The sequence below is a fragment of the Cyprinodon tularosa genome, unplaced genomic scaffold, assembly GCF_016077235.1.
Source record: "Cyprinodon tularosa strain WSP-4 unplaced genomic scaffold, ASM1607723v1 ctg42, whole genome shotgun sequence".
In the NCBI taxonomy this organism is placed as follows: domain Eukaryota; kingdom Metazoa; phylum Chordata; class Actinopteri; order Cyprinodontiformes; family Cyprinodontidae; genus Cyprinodon; species Cyprinodon tularosa.
Window position 1 is genome coordinate 1,554,302 of NW_024039141.1, and position 23,559 is coordinate 1,577,860.

The 23,559-nt window shown below is 40.0% G+C and overlaps 1 protein-coding gene across 2 annotated transcripts in view; it reads right to left on the minus strand.

Moving 5' to 3' along the window:
- atrx (ATRX chromatin remodeler) overlaps window positions 1-22,915 on the minus strand; it is a 55,800-nt gene extending 32,885 nt beyond the window's left edge. Inside the window, exons 1-23 of one of the 2 annotated variants that reach the window (XM_038299152.1) lie at window positions 22,720-22,915; window positions 20,301-20,362; window positions 20,171-20,220; window positions 19,979-20,088; window positions 19,817-19,897; window positions 19,583-19,692; window positions 19,419-19,486; window positions 15,133-17,303; window positions 14,009-14,075; window positions 13,160-13,293; window positions 12,908-13,078; window positions 12,715-12,832; window positions 12,519-12,621; window positions 11,880-12,062; window positions 10,232-10,373; window positions 10,035-10,144; window positions 8,965-9,111; window positions 8,696-8,873; window positions 5,295-5,432; window positions 5,037-5,212; window positions 4,837-4,954; window positions 2,193-2,323; window positions 1,958-2,052 (exon numbers count right to left, since the gene is read on the minus strand). In XM_038299152.1, the coding sequence (XP_038155080.1) occupies window positions 1,958-2,052; window positions 2,193-2,323; window positions 4,837-4,954; window positions 5,037-5,212; window positions 5,295-5,432; window positions 8,696-8,873; window positions 8,965-9,111; window positions 10,035-10,144; window positions 10,232-10,373; window positions 11,880-12,062; window positions 12,519-12,621; window positions 12,715-12,832; window positions 12,908-13,078; window positions 13,160-13,293; window positions 14,009-14,075; window positions 15,133-17,303; window positions 19,419-19,486; window positions 19,583-19,692; window positions 19,817-19,897; window positions 19,979-20,088; window positions 20,171-20,220; window positions 20,301-20,321 (4,622 nt within the window). In that variant the 5' untranslated portion in view covers window positions 20,322-20,362; window positions 22,720-22,915. The remainder of the gene's footprint in view (window positions 1-1,957; window positions 2,053-2,192; window positions 2,324-4,836; window positions 4,955-5,036; window positions 5,213-5,294; window positions 5,433-8,695; window positions 8,874-8,964; window positions 9,112-10,034; window positions 10,145-10,231; window positions 10,374-11,879; window positions 12,063-12,518; window positions 12,622-12,714; window positions 12,833-12,907; window positions 13,079-13,159; window positions 13,294-14,008; window positions 14,076-15,132; window positions 17,304-19,418; window positions 19,487-19,582; window positions 19,693-19,816; window positions 19,898-19,978; window positions 20,089-20,170; window positions 20,221-20,300; window positions 20,363-22,719) is intronic. The other variant, XM_038299153.1, reaches the window with a different exon arrangement.
- Between the last annotated feature and the right edge of the window lie 644 nt (window positions 22,916-23,559).

Genomic DNA, 23,559 nt, shown 5'->3' on the forward strand with positions numbered 1-23,559 from the left:
TACGGGATCTGTACCTCTTTGAATCACACCTCAAAACTCACCTGTTCAAACTTGACATTCACTCCATCTGCTACACTGCTGTATTTCGCTCTACTTTTAAATCTTTATATATTATTATTTTTTTTTTTTATCCATGTATTTTTATTGCATTCCAACCATTTGCGCTGTTCCCCTTAGTTTCATACTTTACATCTACAGAAGTCCTTAGGTTTCCTGAAATTGCGCTTTAAATAAAACATATTATTATTATCATCATCATTACTGTCTAAAGGGGAAAGTAGCTACACCTGGGGTGAAAACATCGAAGATGTGGACCTGAAAATCTTATGGCTTGTGGCATTTAAGTACAAATAAAGGTTTTAGAATATGTAATCGAATAGAGAGAGTCCCACAAACTCATAGACATAAACAACATTCATCAGAACCCTGCAGTACTGCTAAAGTAGAACATAGTCATGAAAAACTGTAAAAACAAAAAAAATAAAAACCATTGTAACAATACCAGCCTTCCTGTATGTTTTTAGGATTTACTAACAAGATACAAGTTTCTCATGTGGATAAATCATCAAAAATTTTTCCCCCCATAATGACAGAAGCTATGATCAATGGTCAGCTAACTGACCCCTGAGTAAACCCTTAAACTACTCTTATCTTAGTCCCAGAGTTTAAGTAAGACTTGTTTGAAAAAGTTTTAAGAAATAACAAAGCTTGTTCTCTCTAAAAAGTACGACTCCAGTTTAGAAAACTGCATCTATGAGTCAAAAGAGCTCTGGAACAGCAGCTATTACACTGATCAGACTGAAACAAGATTTCAGGTTTTTTAACTGGTTTAAATAAACTAACATAGTTAATCACTTTTTTTTCAATAAAGTCCCAACAGGGAACCTTGTATTCATTGTGTCTAGTACACCCGTAAATCTGACGCACAAGCTGCTTTACACAGCGTTGAACCTTGAAGTTCCAACCTAAAAACAAACTCTTCTGTTCAGTTTAGGAAGTTAACTTTAAATTCTTCTCATAGCAAATGTTAACATCTTAAAGGCAGTAATGTATGCCATGTTGATCTATTTCTTTACCAAATTCAAAGAAAAACTGTGCTATATTGAGTCTTTGCGCATTATTCACACTTCCTATTGAAGTAGTTGTATAAAATATCCGGGGTTTATAAAAGCTAAAGGACTGTAACTGTCAACCTGATGGTTAAATAATCCAAATATTGGGTTAAAAATAGATTTATTTGCATTGATGTGCTTACATGTTAAAGTTTATTTTGTCACTAAGATGATTTTAATTTAATTGCATTTAATTAAGTAGAACCTAATTTATTCTAATTATGTAAGGATAAAAGAAAGCTGTTATTAAAACTAAAATAAACAGCTTACAGTTGTTTAATGTGCTAATAGCGCAGCCTTGTGGCATTTCCTGTTCTCCTTTGCTCTCCTCTTCATTCATCAAGTTTTTTCTTTGACAGCTTTTTCACCTTTAGAAGTCAGCTTATCTAAAAAAAACTGGTTTGCTCGTTGCTATGGTGACATAGCGCTATTATAGTGATTTAAGACTTGCAGATTTAGGCTGTTGCTATTAGGTCAACATGAACTCTGTATTTCAGGTATTCTTTAGTTGAATGTGAGGTCATCTGCCCAACGGTTAAAAGCTGACCAGGATTTGATCATGCAAGAGAACAATGATCCCAAACACAGCAGCAAATCTACAACAGAAAGGCAGATAGGAGAAGCATAGAGGTGCTCCTTTGGCCCAAAGGCTGTGCTCTCAATCTGACTAATGGGTTGCAAAATACAGAGGCCACAGACATCGATGAGTTAAAGTGTAAAATAGGCGAACAACCACAGGAAAGACTGATAAAAGTCATACGCAAAACCTATACAATTCAAAGATGCATGTTTTTTTCTTTAACCCAAAAAATGCGATACAAAAGTAAAAGTAAGGCTGGCGTTACTTTTTGGTCTTCTCGTCCTCTGAGGTCATACTCATGGAGGATTCTTCCGTCTCCGAAGCGATAAATTCATCCATGCTGTCCTCGTCAAAGAAGCCCTGAACCAAAAAGAGACTTTAGAGGCGCTGAAAAACAGAAATTTTTTAATTGCTGCCCTACTGTGTGTGTGTGTGATTCACACCCATGCACTCCAAGCTTTTCATAGATATATTCATTGCTCTTCCTTTCCCAGCCATACCCTGTTTTCTTTGCTGATGTAGTCCAGCTGAAGGCACCAGGGATGGGTCCAGATTCTGCTGAGCATCTGGAAATCCTGGAAGAGCTTCGTTCCTGCTCGGCCCCGGCCTCCTTCCAGAGCGTTTCCCACACCTGTAACAAACGCAAGAAGGAAGATGGATGTGTGTTCATCTCACAAGCAGCACGCTCCAAATCTCTTCCCAAGCGAAGGAAAACCTTTAGCTTCCAGCCTCTCGCACCGCTCAATTTAAAGCCGCTCTGACTTCAAACCATGAAAACAATACTTTTATCCTAGTTTTGATCTTTCCCTTTCATCGATGTCACAGAAAGGCCGGCGGTGACCTCAAGTAGCAAGACATTACACTGAGGTGTTAGGGGGAAAAAAAAGATCATTTTACAGCTAGAATTGTCACAAGACCCCACTGAGAAGGTTCCACAGCCACAACATCAGCACTGTGGACACCTCAGCCTAATGAGGGAGGCCGCATACCACAGACCCCCCCCGTAAAAACACACCAAAGCTGTAATGTTCTTTGTTTTTGGTCTAGGTGCAAAACCTCTGGCCCCTTCTTCAGCTAGATTTCTCTCCCAGAGCTGCCTCTACACACGCACATGACCCAGGCCACTTTATGACAGGGAAGTCCACTAAGTAGCGTGATTCATGACAACAAAAAAATAAAAAATGGAGCTCAGAGGTACCGTATTTTCACGACTATAAGGCGCACTTAAACGTCTTTTTTTCCCCTCAAAATGTGCGGTGCGCCCTATGGTGCGGTGCGCCCTATGTGTGTTGTAACTGCGACTTTTGAGACCACCTCATTGAGGAGATGATGAAAGAGTGGCTGAATGTAAGGAGACCAGGTGTTTTTTTTCCACCCCTCACCATCGCTGTTAATATGTAACTCCATGCGTGCCCATCTCACAGCTGATGTGAAAAACATGGGGAAACAAATTAACGCTGTGCTCGCTGTTCAACCGCTGGACATCGGTGTGAACCGGACCCAGCAGGTGCAGCAGAAGCAGCGAGTTTACATGCAAAGTCAATGGTTGACGCGCGTATAGGTGCAGCAAAAGGTCCCGCAGCGCGTTTTGGTGCAGCACGTCGGGAGCGTTTAAGCATCTGACGCACCGCCAACGCGCTGCTGCTGCTCAGATGGAAAAATTGAAGTTTTGCTGCTGGACGCGCCGCATCAACCAATCAGAGAAGCTGATCTGGGAGCTGACAGCGAGACAGACACAGCGCTCTGATGATATTAACGCAAATTAAAAGGCTGGGTGGATGCGTGGCTGAGGCAGGTGTATGTGAGAAGACTAGGTGGTTTTTTCCACGCATCACCATCGCTGCGTGCCCATCTCACAGCCGATGTGAAAAAAAGATGAATCAAATGAACGCTGTGCTCGCCGTTATCCCGGGGGTCTGACAAAGGAACTTCCAACGCTCGACATCGGTGTGAAGCGGCCGTTCAAAGTAAGGCTGCGAGCGGCGTGGGAGCGATTGATGACAGACAGAGACCACAGTTTCATGATAAATGGAAGGCAGCGCCGGGCAAGTTACGCCACCGTTTGCGGATGGATTGTTTATGCTTGGACTAACGTGTCTGCTGGCTCTGTTGTTCAAGCTTTCGCAAAAGCCGGCATTATTTCTGAGGAGCTGCGCTGCACGGAAAGTGACTCTGACAGCGAAGAAGGGGAAACTGGCATGTCTGATTTAGCGCAGCTGTTTTATTCAGAGGAATGCTGAGGATAACAGAGGATGATGACTTTGATGGGTTTGATTAATACTTTGTAATAAATACATGAATAAAGCACAATCATACTCAGGTTTTTGCTCCCGCTCTATTTTTCTACCTGAAAACTTAATTCAACAGCAGCCTCTGGTTTCCTCCTCCTCTTCACCGCGGTGGCTGGCAGGTGTTTTTTCATCTAAATAATCTAAATCTTGCAGCTATATTTGCTGTGATCAGTGGGAATAAAGTAGTTTTAATATGTTTTTAAGTGAGAAAGGCCACCTGAAAACTTAATAATTGCAGTCAGTTCATCCAGATTATCTATTTCTGTCGGAGGCGCTCAGACCCCCACATACCAGCGGTGCGCCGACAGGAGAAATCCTTTCGTTCACCGCGGCTGCTGGCAGGTGTTTTTCATCTAAATAATTTTAGCTGCAGGCACCAGGATACCGGTAATAAAAGCGAACATATTCCGTCGGCAGGTTTCAGGATTTTAAGTTAATTTAGGAGTGACCACAGCGCTGTGTCATCTGCGATGTGTCTGTCTCACGGCCAGCTGCCAGGTTTGATTAATACTTTGTAATAAATACATGAATAAAGCACAGTCATACTCAGTTTTGCCCCCGCTGTATTTTTAAATACGCAGTAGAGGTATTTAAAGGTAGTAGAGGACATGCACCTGTATATAAAAAACGCGCCCTATAGTCCGGTGCGCCTTATGTGTGTGTTAAATACAGAAATGGGACACATAACTGAGAGTGCGCCTTTTAGTCCGGTGCGCCTTATGGTCGTGAAAATACGGTACTTGTCTTTGATCCCCTCTAAGTCATCAGGTAAAGGTGACGTATTAGAAACTGCTGTCGGACATTTGGATCAAACTGTACCAGAACATCCAGCAGCTTTAAGCACGGTTCTCACCTGTAAAGTGCTCCAGGTAATGTCGGTAGAGTTTACATTGGAGCGGCGTTATTCTGACCGACAGCACGTACTCGTGTTTAGGTGGAAGGAACTTTGTGAGCGCCGAGTAATCTTTTCTCTGAGACGGAGCAGATACAAAAATGTTATCAAAAGAGACAAAAATGGAAGAAGAAAATCCGAACAGAGAGTCGACTTTTCACCTGGACGCAGCCGGCCAGCATCTCATAAAGGATGTGTGCCCTCTTCTTCATAATCCGGACGTCATGCGGCGTAGAGTCGGCACACTGGCCATTCTGAATGGGGTTAATGAAGCGGTTTCTGAACTCTTTGACGGACCCAAGCAGGTTCTCCTTTATAAAGTTCACCATGCAGTGGTCTGTTAAGAGGACACATCATTAAAACATTAAATAAAAAAAAAAATTCTGAAGTTTTCTTCTAAAGAAACCAAAGAGGCTCACATTCAATAAGGTTATTCTGCAGAGGCGTTCCAGTCAGCACAATCCTCCTCCTCGTCTTGATGGAGTTCATGGCTTTGGAGACGGCGGACGCCTCGTTCTTCAGGATGTGGCCTTCGTCACAGATCACCAAGTCTGGACCTACCATGAAAACAAATATCAGCAGCTTTACACATGTAAGATCAACTAAACAAACAAACAAAACATCAGATTGCAGAGTGTCTTTTGTTTTATTTTGCTCCAGCAAAACAGCAAACTAATTGGACAAAATGGAAACTTTATTTTAATTAAAACCTGCAGATTAATCTCTAAATGTAGATTATTTTCTATACAAGGTTCCTACAGCATAAGGCAATTTAAATTCAAGACTTTTTAAAACTTTTTAATGCCACTTGAAATAAAAATTTAAGACCAATTTCACAAGAAACACAAGAAAAACCTGCTTGCGACAACATTACCCAAAGGTTTATTTTAACATAAACCACTGTACTAATGTTCCAAATTTTGAAAAGCTTCCCATACAGGAAGAAAGCAAAAAACACACAAATGACAGATATATTTGAACAATTATTTAACTGAATTCACAAACTTTGTTTTAGCAGGAAACAAAACAAATCAGTTTTAAAGCCACAACATAACCAGTGCTAAGTCTTTTTTGCAGCTATTTTTCTTTGTATCGTTTTCTTAGTATGTTTGATTTGGTGATAAGTGGAGGCGTTGCAGAGACAAGGGTGGAACTAAACTGAGAAATACCGGCTGTTTTTCGGTAACTCGATTTTGACGCTTTGTGTTTCGTGCTTCGCATGCGACTCCACTGCCTTAATTCCCATCGTTCCGAGCTTGAATGACTTCTTGCACAAAATACACTGAGCCTCATATACAGGTGCTGGTCATAAAATTAGAATATCATGAAAAAGTAGATTGATTTCAGTAATTCCATTTAAAAAGTGAAACTTGTATATTATATTCATACATTACATACAAACTCATATATTTCAGATGTTTATTTTGTTTAATTTTGATGATTACAAATGACAACAAATGAAAATCTCAAATTCATCATATCAGAAAATTAGAATATTGTGAAAAGGTTCAAAATTGATGGCCCCTGGTGCCACACTCTAATCAGCTAATTAACTCAAACCACCTGCAAAAGCCTTTAAATGGTCTTTCAGTCTAGTTCTATAGGCTACACAATCATGGGGAAGACTGCTGACTTGACAGTTGTCCAAAAGACGACCATCGACACCTTGCACAAGGAGGGCAAGACACAAAAGGTCATCGCTAAAGAGGCTGGCTGTTCACAGAGCTCAGTGTCCAAGCACATTAATAGAGAGGCGAAGGGAAGGAAAAGATGTGGTCGAAAAAAGTGTACAAGCAAGAGAGATAACCGCACCCTGGAGAGGATTGTGAAACAAAACCCATTCAAAAATGTGGGGGAGATTCACAAAGAGTGGACTGCAGCTGGAGTGAGTGCTTCAAGAACCACCACACACAGACGTATGAAAGACATGGGTTTCTGCTGTCGCATTCCTTGTGTCAAGCCACTCTTGAACCACAGACAGCGTCAGAAGCGTCTTGCCTGGGCTAAAGAGAAACAGGACTGGACTGCTGGTGAGTGGTCCAAAGTCATGTTCTCTGATGAAAGTAAATTTTGCATTTCCTTTGGAAATCAAGGTCCCAGAGTCTGGAGGAAAAGAAGAGAGGCACTTCATCCACGTTGCTTGAAGTCCAGTGTAAAGTTTCCACAGTCAGTGATGGTTTGGGGTGCCATGTCATCTGCTGGTGTTGGTCCATTGTGTTTTCTGAGGTCCAGGGTCAACGCAGCCACATACCAGGAAGTTTTAGAGCACTTCATGCTTCCTGCAGCTGACCAACTTTTTGGAGATGCAGATTTCATTTTCCAACAGGACTTGGCACCTGCACACAGTGCCAAAGCTACCAGTACCTGGTTGAAGGACCATGGTATCCCTGTTCTTAATTGGCCAGCAAACTCTCCTGACCTTAACCCCATAGAAAATCTATGGGGTATTGTGAAGAAGAAGATGCAATACACCAGACCCAACAATTCAGAAGAGCTAAAAGCCACTATTAGAGCAACCTGGGCTATCATAACACCTGAGCAGTGCCACAGACTGATCGACTCCATGCCACGCCGCATTGCTGCAGTAATACAGGCCAAAGGAGGCCCAACTAAATACTGAGTGCTGTACATGCTCATACTTTTCATGTTCATACTTTTCAGTTGGCCAACATTTCTATAAATCCTTTGTTTTTATTGGTCTTCATTAATATTCTAATTTTCTGATATGATGAATTTGAGATTTTCATTTGTTGTCATTTGTAATCATCAAAATTAAACAAAATAAACATCTGAAATATATGAGTTTGTATGTAATGTATGAATATAATATACAAGTTTCACTTTTTAAATGGAATTACTGAAATCAATCTACTTTTTCATGATATTCTAATTTTATGACCAGCACCTGTATGTCCCCTGGTTTTAGCCATGGAGAAAGCTCTTGGCTGGATAGATAATTTTCGTTACATTTACACTTGCTCATACTTTCCAGACAAAAAGTAAATGGTGCATCTCCCAAATGTCCCGGCCGCAACAACACTTTTATTGTTTCCGCTATCGGGACGGAACCAATAATGGCGAGCCGTTATTTTTTATTAAACTTTTTTTTTTAAATTGTCAATTTTAAAGTTTTATTTTAGATTACAGAAATTAATCGTAATAAAGATAATCCTATTATGATGTTTTAAAAATTAAGACCTACGAAAGACTGATTTAGGAGATTTTGATACCAATTAAGGCTTTCATTTTATTTTAAAGAATTCAATGCCTTTTAAGACTTTTTAAGCACCCGTGGGAACCCTGATATAAATGGTTGAAATTTCACACATGAAACAAATTAATTTGAATGTTTTCGTTAAAAGATGTGTTTATTTATTATTAGATCAGAACATTAGAGCTGACCTGAGGCTGGATACTAAAGGCAGGCAGCAGTTTGAACATTATAACCATTTTACTTTTGTTGTACTTTCAGTTTTTGTTGTCTATTTTGTAGAGGAAGGCTTTTTAATGAAAAATAGCTCAGTTAAATTTTTTTTTTAAGTTTCTCATAAAATTTACCTCTTCTATTAAAGCTGTAGTTCAGGTATTTTTTGGTAAAAATCAGTTTCTGCTGGTTAAGCGTACAGGTGGTTTTTAAAAGGGATTCCATCATTAGTGGTTTATTCAGACAGTGGAGCTGATAGTGAAATCTGATTTCAGCTGTATCCCAATCAGCGCTCTTCCTCCAATTAATACCAGTAAATCAGGCAGAGCAGACCTGAAGGAAGGACATATCAACACTATTCTGATTCTCTTTATATACTGTGTGCTAAAACTGTACCTGGATCTACGAGGGTTTTCTGAAACGTCTCTTTTAGCTTCTTGCTCTTGATGTTTCGGCCGTGCGTAAGATTTCTGTACATCTCATAACCCATGATCATAACGCCGCCCGACTCCTGCCACTGCTGGAGGGCGTACGCACGCTCCTGCGGCCTCTTGACCGTAGCAAGCTCCGTTACCTGGGGGAAAAGAAGAAAAAAAAAACATGTTTTTTTTTTTAACCACTGATGCCGAAAAGGGGGTGAAATAAAGAACAGGACTATTTCTTACCTCCAAGCTCTCCTCATCCTTCAGTCCCTCCTGCCATTTCTCAAACTCATTAAGCCAGTTAAGGACAGTGTTGAGAGGACAAACCACCAGAGCTGTGCTGAAGTCAAGCTTCTCACAGAGCAGCAGGGTGTGGAGGAATGTCACCACCTACAGGCCAACATGGGAAAAGTTAAAAAAGGGACACATTACAGCTTTGGAGATAACAATTCACCTATCAGAGGAATCTGTCATGCGTCTGAAATATGTGGCAACTTGATAAGAAAAACCAATCTCTAGAAATGACTTGGAAAGGTTTATGTGCAGCAGATGGCTGATTAGAAAAGCTGGACCGTAAATGACAGATACATTTACATCTTTTTTATTATTTATGCTCAGAATCGGGTTTATTCCAATTTGTACAAATAAATATTTTTTTGCGGCTTCTATTAAAACACCCCAAAAAAATCCTAGGCTTGGACACCTGCATATATTGGAAATGGGGGAACTTTTAGTAAAAAACCTGTGTGTGAGACACATCAACTGTGACAGTATCTAAACGACCGAGTACTTTAGCAGGATGATCAAGGCTATTTTATTTTCTCACATTATGCCATCCGCTAAACCAGACTAATATTCAACATTAAAATGTGTTAGTAACAGTTCTAGTACTGTTTTTTTTTTAGGAGTCTCTCCATCCTGAAAAGCACTTTATGCGGTGCTGTAATGTGTTTGTTGGAACAGATTTTTTTTTTTTTAGGTTTTTACGGCACTAGTGGCTCCTTTTTTGTACAGTGGGCTGACAGGAAAGGGGATACGAGAGAGTGTGGCAAAGGACCACATGTCTGATTCAATCCCAGGTTGGCCACATCGAGGACTAAGGCCTTTTTACATGAGTAGTGCGAGCTAACCCTTGCGCCATCGAAACACGCCCCTGGATTTTATTTTAAAACAATGTATTCTCTACAAGGAGGTCTCAATCAGCTTTTGGTGTTTGCAAAAACTCTTTCTACTCAGCTTCAATACAGTTTTAGTTATCTAAAATTTGAGCAAGAAGGCTGAATTACAGTGAAAACGGTGAAGCCATCTCTTACCTGCAGAGTTTTTCCTAGACCCATGCAGTGAGCCAGGATGCAGCCAGAACCTGCAGATTTCTGAATCTTTTTCACAGACTCGCAGCAGCAGTCCCACATAAACTGAACACCTGAAAGCAAACACAAAGACCCTCTGAGCAGGAATCGTTCTTGGTTGGTCTGAATCTCTTCCTTTGGTTCTGGATTAAGTCACTAACCGTCAACCTGATGAGGCTTGAGTTTTGTTACAAGGCTCCTGTGGACCTGAACGAGTGGCTCCTTGGTCTCTTCATCTTCATCCAATACCAGCTTGGTGGTGATGGGGCAGACCATCTGGGATGCTTCCTCTACAACCACAACCTGGAGACACATTGGATGAAGATTAGAATTACATTTTTTAAATAAAGGTATTTGTACCATGAAGGTAATCATAAAGGAGGTTACAGAGGCGATTAATGGAGAGGCTGTTCAGACTGTGTAGCCATCAGCAGACCAGGATACAGCTAGCAGTAATTTTACCCAGGCTAAATCAAGGACAGTAAATCAGCAACACACAAACTGATCTATGAAAGTGCAGATGTTTAATGTCTCTAACAGAGAGTTAAAAGCCACAGATATTAACTTTTTTTTTTTTTAGTTTGCAGCGTCTTAAACTGGACTAACAGTTAAATGTTGAGTCCTTCTGATGAGCCATTCGCTGCACTTAATGATTGATCCGCTTTTCTTTAAGGTTAAAACAGTTTTGAAATTTTCATTCGTTTTTTTAGGTTTGATTTCTGTTCTATTCTATTTTGAATTCATGTTAAATATCTGTTAGCTTGTTTAGTCTTTGAAAATAAAGATGAAGAAATAAAAAAAAAAAAAATCTATAATAATGAAAGACGGCTGCAGCAAAACAAATGACCGACTGCCGCACTGCCATCTGCTGGCGTGATGCGGAACAGCGCAAGAAAGGAAACCAAAAACTAGACCTCAAAATTTGGTTTGTTTTAATTCGTTTTAAAAACTCTTATTACAGCTTCAAATGTTTTTTTTTTTTTTTTTTTACCAAGGTCAAATTTTTTTTTGTTAAGTTTACAATTTTATTTTATTCTTTTATTCTAATGTCTAGCATTTCTTTAGGTTTTGTTTATATATTTATCAATAAACTCAAACTATTCCTTTAAACAACCAGAACAGTTAAAGCGCTAAAGTCTTAAAAAAAAATCATCAGAACAAGAACGAAATTCAAGCTTTAAATACAACAAGACAGCTTTTTACTAAGACTTTACCGTAACCAGACGTGTTCAATCTTTAATTTAGGTGCTTCTGAAAACCATTAAACCCAATTTAAAGGAACAGTTTGTAATAATTACAGGGACCTACTGACATAATGGTATATTTATATGTAAGTTATTTATTATGACTTATGATAATAGGTGATAATTATAGGATTCTTGTTAGCTTCCATACATTTTTTTTAAATCTGGTATCAGTACCAACAAGTATTTCAATACTTTAATATAAATTTTTAAAGAACAAAAGAAAACATATATAATTATTGGCTTTAAAAAAATAATTAAATAAAAAAAATCTAAGAACAGGTCAATCAGTAAATAAAAGGAAAAAAAAAACGAGTTTCTAATTAATACCAATTTAAAATAAAATATAAAATGACTTAAACCACTGGAACAGTGCTGTGAACCAGTATTCAGACCAGTAAATGCGGGCTCAGGTCTGTGGCTTGATCACTACGCCATACTCGTCTATCAGACCTGTTAATATAATGACAGAATTGTATGGCCCCCTAGCCGTTTTCTGTTTAGCTACAGTAAATGTATCGGTTCACATATTGCGTTTAAACATCTGTATGATTATAAAGTCTACCTCTCTCAGTTTCTGCCTGAGCGCCTCTCTCTCTGCGATGCGTTTCCTCCTCTCCTCCTCCTCCTTCAGAGCATCTCTGGTCTCGGTCCTCAACTTGTCGTCCTTCAGGATTTTGCGGAGCTTCTTCCGGCCTTTGGTTCCGTCTCCTTCTTGCCCTTCACTCTCACCTCCTTCCTCTCCACTCTGTGAAAATGCACATTAAGTTCAGCTCTTTGATCCTCAGCCCTCAGGTGAACAGAGATGCTCTCATGATTATCAAACCCCAAGTTTCGTTTACAGCTTCCAATAACTCCCCAAATATGCTGCAGGGGGAAGTTTAAATAGCTTTTAGAAGCTGTGCATGGTTTGACTAGTAAACTTCAGCCTCCATGATGATCACAAAGTTTCTGCTCGTTTCTGCTTCCTTCTGGATACTAAAAATCTCCAGGAACACTTAAACCAAAGCAGACGCCACAATGCTGTCTGAATAGTGCTGGTAAGAAGCAAGGAGGTAAGAAGTGGACGCAGGATCCTTCTTATTGAGAGCTTTGTTTTCCCACAATCCTTTGCATGACAGGATGTATAAGCACACAAATCCTCACAGTTTAAGAAAAATACATATAGTCCTCATGTTTTTGTGAAAAGCTGAATTAAACAAACCTTCTCATTGCTGGAAGAGTCGTCCTGAACTTTGATCCTGCGTCGCTTCTTTTTCTGTTGCTTATAACTTCTCTGATTCTTGTCTTCCTTCTTCTTCGCAGATCTACAGAAACAAAACGAGAAGCGCGTTTGTTTTTGTTCGAGTTTCATTAACTGAAAGCAAATGTCTGCTACCGACAGGATCCCGCCTTCTCACCTGGTCTTTCTGCGCTTGTTCTCCTTCCCTGAGTCGCTGACCTCTTCACTCATCCCCGATTCTGAACTAGACTCAGAGTCCTTGAAGTCAGTGTCTTCAGAGTCATCGCTGCCAACTGCTGCAGAGCAAAGCAACAGAGTCATGTGCTGGTTTTCTTAATGGGGAAATCATTTGAATAAAGTCCCAAATGTACCTTTACGTGCAGATTTTTTCTTGCTCCCCTTGGCCTTTTTCTCCTTGCCCGAGTCTTTCTCGTCCCCAGATTCCGCCTCACTCAGGGAGAGCTTGTGGCGGAGCAGTTTGTGACGTTTGCCAGGCTTCTTCACTTCAACATCGGACTCAGAGTCTTCTGTAACCATGTCATCTTTCAGGGGAGGAACATAAATCATTAAAAACCCAAAAAGGGAAGCAGACGTTGAATGTTACTTTAATATTTCAAACTTACCTTCCTCATCCTCCTCCTTTTTAGCTCTCTTAGAGGACTTGTCTTTCACATCTTCCTCTTCATTGTCAGAGGAGCTTTCTGCTCCTGAAGAGTAACTGGACTTTATTTGTGCGAGGAGCATTTTCTTTGCAATTCTTTAAGATATAAAGGAGAAAAAAAATTCAGAAAACTGAATAACAGATCACAAAGAAGTGAAATTAGAGGTTTAATTTAATGGCCAATACTGTTTCAAATTAAATATGTAATTTTTAAGGCAGTACCTGAACTTTATAGTAGTCACATGACTACCTAAAACTCTTATCATAAATTGACATTTAGATAAAACTTACATTTCAGGGAAAAATAGAAGGTGGTCGCAACATCACAGTTGTACACTAAGCTGATTTTATTACCATTAAATGAGAATTAAAGACAGAATTATCATATCGTTAACACAACCTCGCAAAACTCCAACTGAAAGCAGAGAGTTACAACTTCATTAAATTAGCATCTATATATAAGCTGGGCTTAGCTGCATGGTGTTAAATGACTTCGATCAGTGAAATATTGCAGAATGCTGCAACAGGGTAATTTTTAGCATCTAGGTCCAAGCAGGAAATTAAACCTAATGGACAAAGTCCAGAGTTTGCCATTAAACTCTAACCTCCAGAAGCAACAGATTTGTTTTTTAGGGGTGACTGAATAAAGCAGAAGCCTTTTCTCCTCGCTAGTCAGTGTCGTCCAGCAGTGATACTTCCAGATCCTCACAGTTACAACACCCCCATGCATTTTATTGATTTGCGATAAAGTGATGAATAATTATTGTCTCCAACATCTTCCGCAAATCCCTTTCCAGGGTTTGTGGCTCACCTGTTCTCAGGGTCGTCGTCATCGTCTTCAAACACCTGCAAGTCTTCTTTAGTATCTACCTCGTCTCCTGGAGGATAAAAGCACAAATAGCAGCATTTTCTTACATGTTGTAAACACCTCTTCAAGCAGAGCTTTGTTTATATATACTATTTAGCTTACAGAGACGAAGCAGCTTACAGAGGGAAGCAGACAATATGAATCTATTAATTGATTAACATCAATAAAAACCAGGGGTGGAAAGTAATGAATTACATTTACTCAACTTACTGTAATTGAGTACTTTTTATGAGTAATTTGTAATTTTCTGAGTAGTTTTTGAAATATCTAATTTTTACTTTTACTCAAGTAAATTTTAACCTAAGTAGTTTTACTTTGCTACATTTAAAACCCCCTCACGTTACTGGGTAAAAAACAAAAATACTGCTGATGAACCAATGAAATGTGGCCCTGCCTTACATTTACCCTTTTTATTGTCTCATAATCCAGTGCTGCGCTTCGGAAGATGGCAGTTGCTAATCGCAACTTAGGGTGTATGGATGAGGAAAGGCCTGAAGTGGAAACATATTCTGGAGACGAAAGCCAGAAAAACCCTTGGCCATATTTGGAAGGAAATGTGATAATGCAGTGCAACATGTGCCTGCCAAGCAAAACAGAGCTTTCGGCTTTCAAAACATCAACATCCAATCCAAAATGTGGCAGTAAGTTAGTTATCATGGTGTTGTCTGTTGGACAGTAGGATTGAAAATAGTTTGCACTTTATGGTACAGGTTGTGACTGTCCTTGTGCTGTGAGGAAGTATGTTCCTTAGTCCAGCTGATCTTTTGCAAGTGTGGATTTCCACTGAAATACGCCTTGAAATCGATTAAAACACCTTGTGCTCAATTCCATTCATGACTCATCCTTTTTTGCATTAAATAACTCAAAGTGACTGCGTAACTTTTACTCAAATTACATTTTAAATTAAGTAATTTTGTACTTTTACTTTAGTAAATTTTGAGATGGGTAATTTTACTTTTACCCTGAGAAGAATTTAGGCAAAGTAAAGATACTTTTACTCAATTTTTTAGTACTCTTTCCACCTCTGATAAAAACTGATGCCTCACAGCCTTGCTTAAGAAGTTTACCAGAGGACTGATGGAAGACTCCGCTGCCTCCGACCACGTTATCCTCCACGATGGGTTTGATCTTTTGCTGGTCACTATCCTCTCCGGATTCCCCGCCAGCATCCTCCTCCTCCTCCTCTTCTTCTTCTTCAGATGAAGACTGCAGCTTGGAGGCGACTTTCGGGCTATTTCCCTTCCGCTTCTTTTCATAGGAACGCTTCCGATCAGCAGCCTTCCTGTCCGGTGAGCTTTTCTCCTCCCCTTTTGCGTCTTCTTGCTTCTTTACACGGCTAGATCTCCTCTTGGCCACGGTTGCTTTTGTTTTGGTCTCCTTCTCCGCGTCTGAGTCTGACCCAGAGTTGTCCGAGCTGCAGTTTTTCTTCTTCTTAGTCGTCTTCTTGTTTTTATTCTCTCCGTCTGAATCAGAGCTTTCGGACTTCCTTTTGCGTTTCGTTAACTTCTCGTCCTTCGAGGACGTTTCTGATTTAAACAGACGCTTTTTGGCAGCTGTGCTTTCCTGCTCCTCATCTGTGCTTTTGTCGCCTCTTGTGGCTTTTTCCAGCAGAGCGGGAGGAACTTCGTCTGAATCGGAGTCTTCCAACACTTTCTCTGAACTGTTAGTCTTTTTTTTAGTGTTATTGGATTTCTTTGAAGGCTTGGCCTTGGCGTCTTCCTCAGACTCTGAATCAGAGGAGTCTTTCTTGCCTTTGTTTTCCCCTTGCTTCCGTAAAGGAGTGGTCTTAACTCTGCTGGAGCGGCGGGTTGGCGGTGGGCTGTCTGTCCCTTCTTCTGCTGCAGCAGAATCTTCCTTATCCTTGCTCTTGCTGGTCTGCTCTTCATCTCCTTTTTTAGACTTGGAGGACCTAGACCCGCCACTTTTAACAACCGGCACTGGAGTCAGTTTGACTATCAGGTTCTTTACTTTGGGTTTGGGACAAGGAGTTTCTGGAGGATTCTCCTTTGACTTTGTGTCTGTGTCTTTCTCTGAAGTGGTGTCGGTCCTTGAGAGCATGGAGGAATCAGCGAGACTCTCCACCATCTGGAAAAGCTCCTCTGGAACTGAAGGAGGCACAGACATTATGTCCTGATCTAATGACGCTTCAGCAGAGGACAGCGGTTGGCCGTCAACGACCTCAGTTTTTACCACTAGGGGCGGGCTTGTTTCGCTTTGCTGTTCCTCTGTCTGAGTGTCATCAGACACTTCATTGGCCTTACCGTCCTGCTGCTCCGTCACTACCTCCTCCATGGTTTCTGCTTCATCGACCTGTTCCGTTCTACTGGATGGTTCCTCGAACGCCTCTTTTGTTGAAAAGTCCTTCTCATTAGGCGGCTCTTCAACCATCTCCTCATTTTGTGTTCTACAATCTGAATCTGCGTCACCATCCACCTCCTTCTTCACCTCTGTCCTTTTGCCAGATTTACACACCAAATCCTTCTCCTCAGGCGGCTCCTTGGTCCCCTCCTTCATTTCTTCCACCTCCATCTTTACTTCATCATGCCGCTCGCCATCCACGCTAGGGACCGGATCTGGGGCACACTCCATCTCATTGTTCTCGGAGGTTTCCACAGCGGGGCCGGCCTTTCTCACGTGTTGCCCTTCGATCCCGTTCTGCGGCTCCATTTTTCTGAACTCTGGCTTTAAAGCTTCCTCCAAAGCGTTGTGGGCTTGCCTCAGATCGGTCAGCACCGCCTTAAAGGCTTTCAAATGTCGATACCTGATGCTTGCGTCTGCCTGGTCGTCGGCCGCCTGCTGGATGAACTGAATGAAGGTGTTATTCAAACCGGTTGTCGTTTCTACAAGCTTCTTTGCCTTTTTTAGTTGATCTTTGGGTATCTGCAGGTTTTTATAAGAGAAGGTCATGGTCCCCAAGCCTTCGTTGTGCTCTTTCCCATTTGCAACAGCTTTCTGCTCTTTAGGAGACTTCTTCTTCTCCTTCCTCGCTTCCCGCTCCTCTGCTTTCTCCGTTTTCCGCTGCTTCATCTCAGCTTCCTCCTTCCTCTGCATGATGTTCTGGCAGCTGGCGACCAGATCCTGCAGGGGGTCAGAGCGGCACACATAGCAGTGCCACTTTGAGTTCTCATCTGTGATATTTGACAGCTCCTTTCTGCCCAGGTTTCGCAGTATGCACTTTTTGCAGAAGGCGTTGTTACAGTAGTCACAGCAGATGAGCTTCCCGCCCTCAGCACACCATCTGATGACACAAATATAAAACACTTGTTGACATCTTGCTTTCTGGAACCTTTTGGTAAATTTCCGTTTGCAACAAATTAGCATCATTCATAACGCAAACCCTCTAAGAATATTTCCCCAAGAATTCATAGATAAAATCCTAATTTCAGAAAGTGAACCTCACAAAGCTTAATGTCACAAACATTTAACGCCCTTATTTATTTGTAATGTTTATAATTATATCATACAGATAGTGACAGTTTAGTTAGCATCAGGACTTCGAGTTGATCCTATCTGACACATATGATCTTTTTTCCCACAAGCCTTTGCATGACAGGATGTATAAGCATGCCATCTTTACATAGTTTAAGAAAAATATGTTATTTCCTCATGTTCTCTGTGGGACACATGTAAATGTACGTTAGATATTGACCTTTTCAGGATAATACCGATTATTTTGACATCAGTCTAAGCGATCCCTAATAGATTATGATAAGATTGTTGGAGCTGATATTGCTCAGTCTTCCTCCATTTACACGACAAAAATGACTAATCGATAACAAATCTTGATTTATACAAAACATCTATTAACAAATAAAATTAAAAAAGAATAAAAATGTATAAAAATGGAGGGGAAAGGCAATGCATGCACTCCATACCATCTTAATGTATGGCTGCTGAACTCACCTTTGAATCAGTGAAAGTACACGAGCAAAAAACAAACAAAAAAATTTTCTTTTGTTTTTAAATATCAGCATGCCAAAAATGTATCAATCGCTAATACCCATACCTTCATATGTTTTTGTTTTTATAACAGACAGCTTGAATCGATCGCTATACTTGAGTAACTTCAGCTTTTTGTAGCTGATAGGGGTGTAAATCACATCCATCATGGCGATTCGATTCAGTATCGATTTCCTGACCCAACGATTCGATTATTTATGATACGATTCGATTAATCGGTTAAATTTTTTTTTTTTTTACACCTTACAGGCTAAACAAAGTTTCAAGTTTGAAATAAAAGTTGCATCAAAAATACTGCACATAATCAGTGCAATGAGTGCAATGCAATACCTCGGCTCCAGACGTCACCGCCCCCTTGAGACACGCTCCGCTGCACCTCTCCCAAATTGTAGCTGACCTCAAACAGTGCCGCAGACAAGAGGCCGGCTTGTTTTGTTTTTATGACCAAAATGCGGAAAACACCTCGTGAAGTTTGACCCGCTAGAAGAGTACGGTGCGCGAGAACGCTGGGACCCTTTTTCCACCTGGATCTCCGCTCTTTTTGGCCCTCATGTCCCTCCGTCGTCTGACTAAACTCGCCCCCACTTCCTCGCCGCCTCGGCCGTATCTAGACCCACAGCGTGTAGCACAGACCACGCTTCAATATTGAGCATAATTTAAAAATGTCTGTGTCAAGCTTACTGTAACACACTGCTGTAAGAGTATAGCCAGGAAGCGAGGTAGGAGGGCAAAATAGATTTAGCGCCACTGTAGCACGGGAGGGAGAATTACACCCAGGAGCAAATGGATAAAAATAGACCGGAGAAAAAAAAAAAAAAAAAACATGAGTCGATTCTCTTGCGGACGTGTTGATGCATCGGATCGTCGGCTGTTGGATCGATGCATCGATACAAAACGATTATTATTTACACCCCTAGTAGCTGAAGTAGTCCCAACTTGACCAGTATTATAAACGTGTGCTTCTGTCGCAAAATGACGTCCATAAAGCTAAAGCCTCTGTCCAAATTCAGCGCAGGAACTCCTTTGCTACCCTTGATATTGTTCTTATTGGCAACCCCACAAAAGTAGAAGTGATAGGAGCTAGGAGCTACAATTGGGAGATATTCGGAAAGGAGCCTTAGCCTGAGTTCAGAAAGTTACACAAGTCGCTGAGCAAAGTCTGCTACTCATACCATCCACAAGAGCATTTAATGCAAGGATATTCATATAAAGTTGAGTGAGAAAATGTGTCTTAGGAAAAGTTACAATGGCCACAGGGCTTATAAGCTTGAGGGAATTTTTTAGCAAATATTCAATATTCATCCTGCGTCACCACATAATAGTGAAGTTTTTCTTTTTTCTCGTTACTTTTACTTCAGTATGCCACAAATCATTGTTTTGTTGGTGTCCGCACCTGCATTGCTCATCCATCCCATCTGAATCCCGGCCGATGTCATCGCTTGTGTAGTATTTGTAACATGACTGCAGAAAAAAGAAAAAGAAAAACAATGATCAGCAATACCTAAAATACTAGCTATATTATTGAGAAGAACATCTAATCTAATTAAATGTTGATACCTTGCAGATGAGAACCTTGAGCATTGGATGCTCGTACACAGAGTTGCGCTGAAATTGGTTTACTTGTTTCCCGCAGGCTGTGCAGTTAACCTTCTTCTCCAGGGTATCGTCTGCCACAAACAAAACAAACTGTCTCTCCAAACCAATTTTTTTCTCATTTACTTTACACTTGGTCTGCTTGAATCTCTAACATAATCAGACTATTGAAACCTTTGAATAAAATCAGAAGGTCACCTGGTTTTTTCTGTTTGAAATCCACTCTTAGCTTCATGGCACCTTTGTTTTCATTTCCGCTCGGTTTCATCACTAAGGTCCCTTAAAAAACAAGCAAAAACAAAATCAGTGGCGTAAAGATTTGCCTCGACTTTGAGCTAACTCGCACTGCCCAGCTCGTACCTTTAGAATCGCTGCCTGTATTACTGTCAGAATTGGCAGCTTCATTTTCGCTGCCAGTCGATGCATCTGAGTCTTTCTGTTCTTTGTGCTTAGGTACACTGGTGGGTTTCCTTAATTGTATTGACATGATACTTTAGTACAGCATCTGTGTAATTCACTGAAGACATTTGGAAATGAAAGTGAGCTCCTTACCTCTTGCTGTGAGAGGAAGATGGTTTCATGTTGTCTGATGAGCTCCCAGGCTGCAGACACACCATGATTTATTATACCAGTTTAAAAACAGTGTGTATAACATGTACCAACCTAGAAATAACATCCTCACCTCCTCTCCTTTCTCTCCCATTTGGTCTAGGTTTGATTCCGAAGAAGCCAGACTCAATTTACCTGGAAAGAGACATTTTTAAGCGAACATTGTGGTAATCCATAATCATTAAGCTTCATTAATGCAACAACAAATCGCTTAATTTTAGTTAGCATCGCTAAGCCCAAAGTGACCAACGATGTCTAAACATCCAGTCAGACCAGTTAGCCCAGGGGTCTGCAACCTTTCATATCCAAAGAGCCATTTAGCCCCGAATCCGACCAAGTAAAAGTTGTTTAGGGCCTCAAAATATAACCTGTTTGAAAAAAATATATATATATATACTTTTTTTTTTTTTATATATATCTCATATGGGAAATTAGTAGCCAAAACATTATGTATTTTTTAGCTTTTAAAATAGTATTGAACACATACATTTCAAGCTAATTCAAAGAAAAATGCTTCTAAAAACATACTTCTGGTTCTTTTAATGTCATTCTTTTCCATCTTGTGTTTATTTCCATCTTGTGTTTAAGAAAAAATTTAAGACTAGTACATTATTTAGCTCTTTATTTACATTTTAGCCACTATTAAGAGCCGCTGTAGGGGGTCCAAAGAGCTGTATGTGGCTCTGGAGCCACAGGTTGCAGACCCCTGAGTTAGCCTAATACTAGCATGAGCACCTTAGCTTATAATGGAATGACCTACTCAACAGACCACTGTTGGATATGCAATTTATGGATGAATTGATCTAATAAATGAATTCGTATTAACACAGACCTAAACGTAGACTGGATGAATTAAAACAAAGCGCAACTTTTCATGCTTTGATTTTTTCCCAGTCAAAAACAGATATTACAAATACTGTTACCTTGTATTATTCTATAGACATTTACAAGACGCTAAATGAAATTATTCCACAATACATTTAATAAAAATGTTAAGTAAGCATCATTTTGCATTAGGCAAAAAAATTAATTGATAAATTAACTTAAAAACTGTGGAGTAGACCCTTTATTATCACATCTAGAGCTGCTTTGATTTGTCTCACTTTCTACAAATAAACAATATAACCCAAGACATTAAAGGGAATTTAAACCAATTCTACTACACTTATCTGATTTACAAAACAGCCACAGATTTAATCCTGTAATGGTATTTTTTTTTTTTTTTTTTGCTTCTTTTATGAGTAGCAGATGAAACTATACACTTAATCCTCTAATCAGAGGCCTTGTATTTATTATGAGGACTGTGATTTCTCTGAAACCTTTATCTCATTTCATTTAGGACATATGGAGTTGTTTTTCATGCCTGGTACCTGTGAGGAAAGGTATCTGAAGGTTGTTTTGTTTTTACCTCACAACATCCGTTTGTAACCTGTAAAAAAATAATGATATAACTTTCTGCTCATTGCACATTAGTCTCAGATAAACTCGATCTTTTCCAAACATTGTCTTTTTTTATCCTTTGATATTTGCATTTCTATACCAAGCCTGTTTTGTGATCAACTATTTCTATTATGTAAACAACAGCAATGAACTTGGATGATGTTGGAACCAATTACTTTCTCTAACTTGGCAAAGAAATAAGTTTCAATTTATAATATTCAAAAATCTGTAAAAGCATAAACATTCACTTTATTAAGCCAAATTAAGGTACTTAAGAACCAGAACTATACAAACTTTAAGTCCCATGAATGTAGCTTATCAAGATGCTACATAGTTTGTTGCAATGTCTCCTGTGACAGGTTACCTTGTCAAGTTTAAGAAAGCAAAACAAAAAAATGTCATTTTTAAGAAAAAAATAAAATGTCGGTTAAGGCCTAGCTCCCTGTTCTCCAGTCGTTCGCAGTTTATTTATCCCAAACACAAATACTCTCAGTTTTGACAGCCCAGAAACTCCTGACCATCGTGACGTCAACTGAATGTGCGTGTTTATCACTCAGCTTGGTCCTGAAAGCTTCATTTTCTTTCACTAATGGGCTGGCACCATTTTTTTTACCATTGCATTGCATGTTGGCTCCGTTGCATGGGCATGCAGACATGCACGCAGGCCTTCGCATCCTTTATGTGGATATAACGTGGTAAAAGAAAAAAAAAAAATCCGCGCCCTGCACTGTCGTGTAGCATCCATACTTGATATGCTTTGCAGCATTAAGCTAGCGACAGCAACGTACAAATAAATGAAATTAATTAATTATTTATGTTAATATATTTTGTATTTTGTATTTCGGTGACATGTCGGGTGTTAGAATGTAAACATGCAAACCTCCATGTCTGCAGACATCGATATTGCCGGCTGCGCGGCTAGCGCTCGGCTAGCTTAGCGTGCTAACTAGCATGAAGGCTGCCATGGCCCCGGCTCGCTGCTAACGAAGCCGCCACAGTAATCAATGCAAAGATGGCTTGTCTAAAACAAACAGTACAAACAACGACTATACCTGCTTTTCAGCAATCGTCATTTCCTGACGGACAGTACCGAGTTTTGGTCTTACTCCAGGAAGCCTCGTCCAATTCAAATCACTTAATTTCGATGGTGTGGAAGCTACAATTTAGGGCAAAAAGCCAAAATAACTCCGGTGAGAAGAAACAAAGCAAGGGACCATCTTGCCGGATGAGTGTGGACGCAGTAAAATGGCGCATCCAGTATCAGCGGTGCGAGCGTTCCTATTGGCTGGCCGCTTCAGAGGATGGGAGGATGTGATTGGTTCAGCCAGAAGGAGGCAAACACTTCCTCTGAAAGTACAGCAAAGCTCGCCTCATTCCAAAAAATCTAACTAAATATTGCGTTTTAATTTTCTTCTCTCATTCATGTTTTTAATAAATGCAAACTTCCCTTTCATTTACACGTTCTCTCAACTTTCTTTACAATAATGCAGACTTATACCTTTCATGTAGGCTTCATTGTTGATGTCTGGCTGAGGCCATGTTTGGCTTGTAAACAGAACAAACAGCAACAGTGTCAACCCTCTGCAAATCTGATTGTATAAAAACACATCAACAATAAAACTTTTCCATCTTTTAACAACGTTTTTAAAAAGGTTTTTTTTTTTTTTTTTTTAACTATACATTCACATAAACATGTGAATGATTATGTGAATGTATGGTATTCCTACGCGACTAAAAATAGGTGTGCCTCACATCACACAGGTTGCAATCCTCTGGCCAAAATAAAACTATAGCTGCATGTAATTAGAAGTTACCTGGAAAGTATAACTAGTCTACGTGCGCGTTATTAAACCTGGGCCGCACTATGACAGCCTCAGACTTCTATTTGAGGA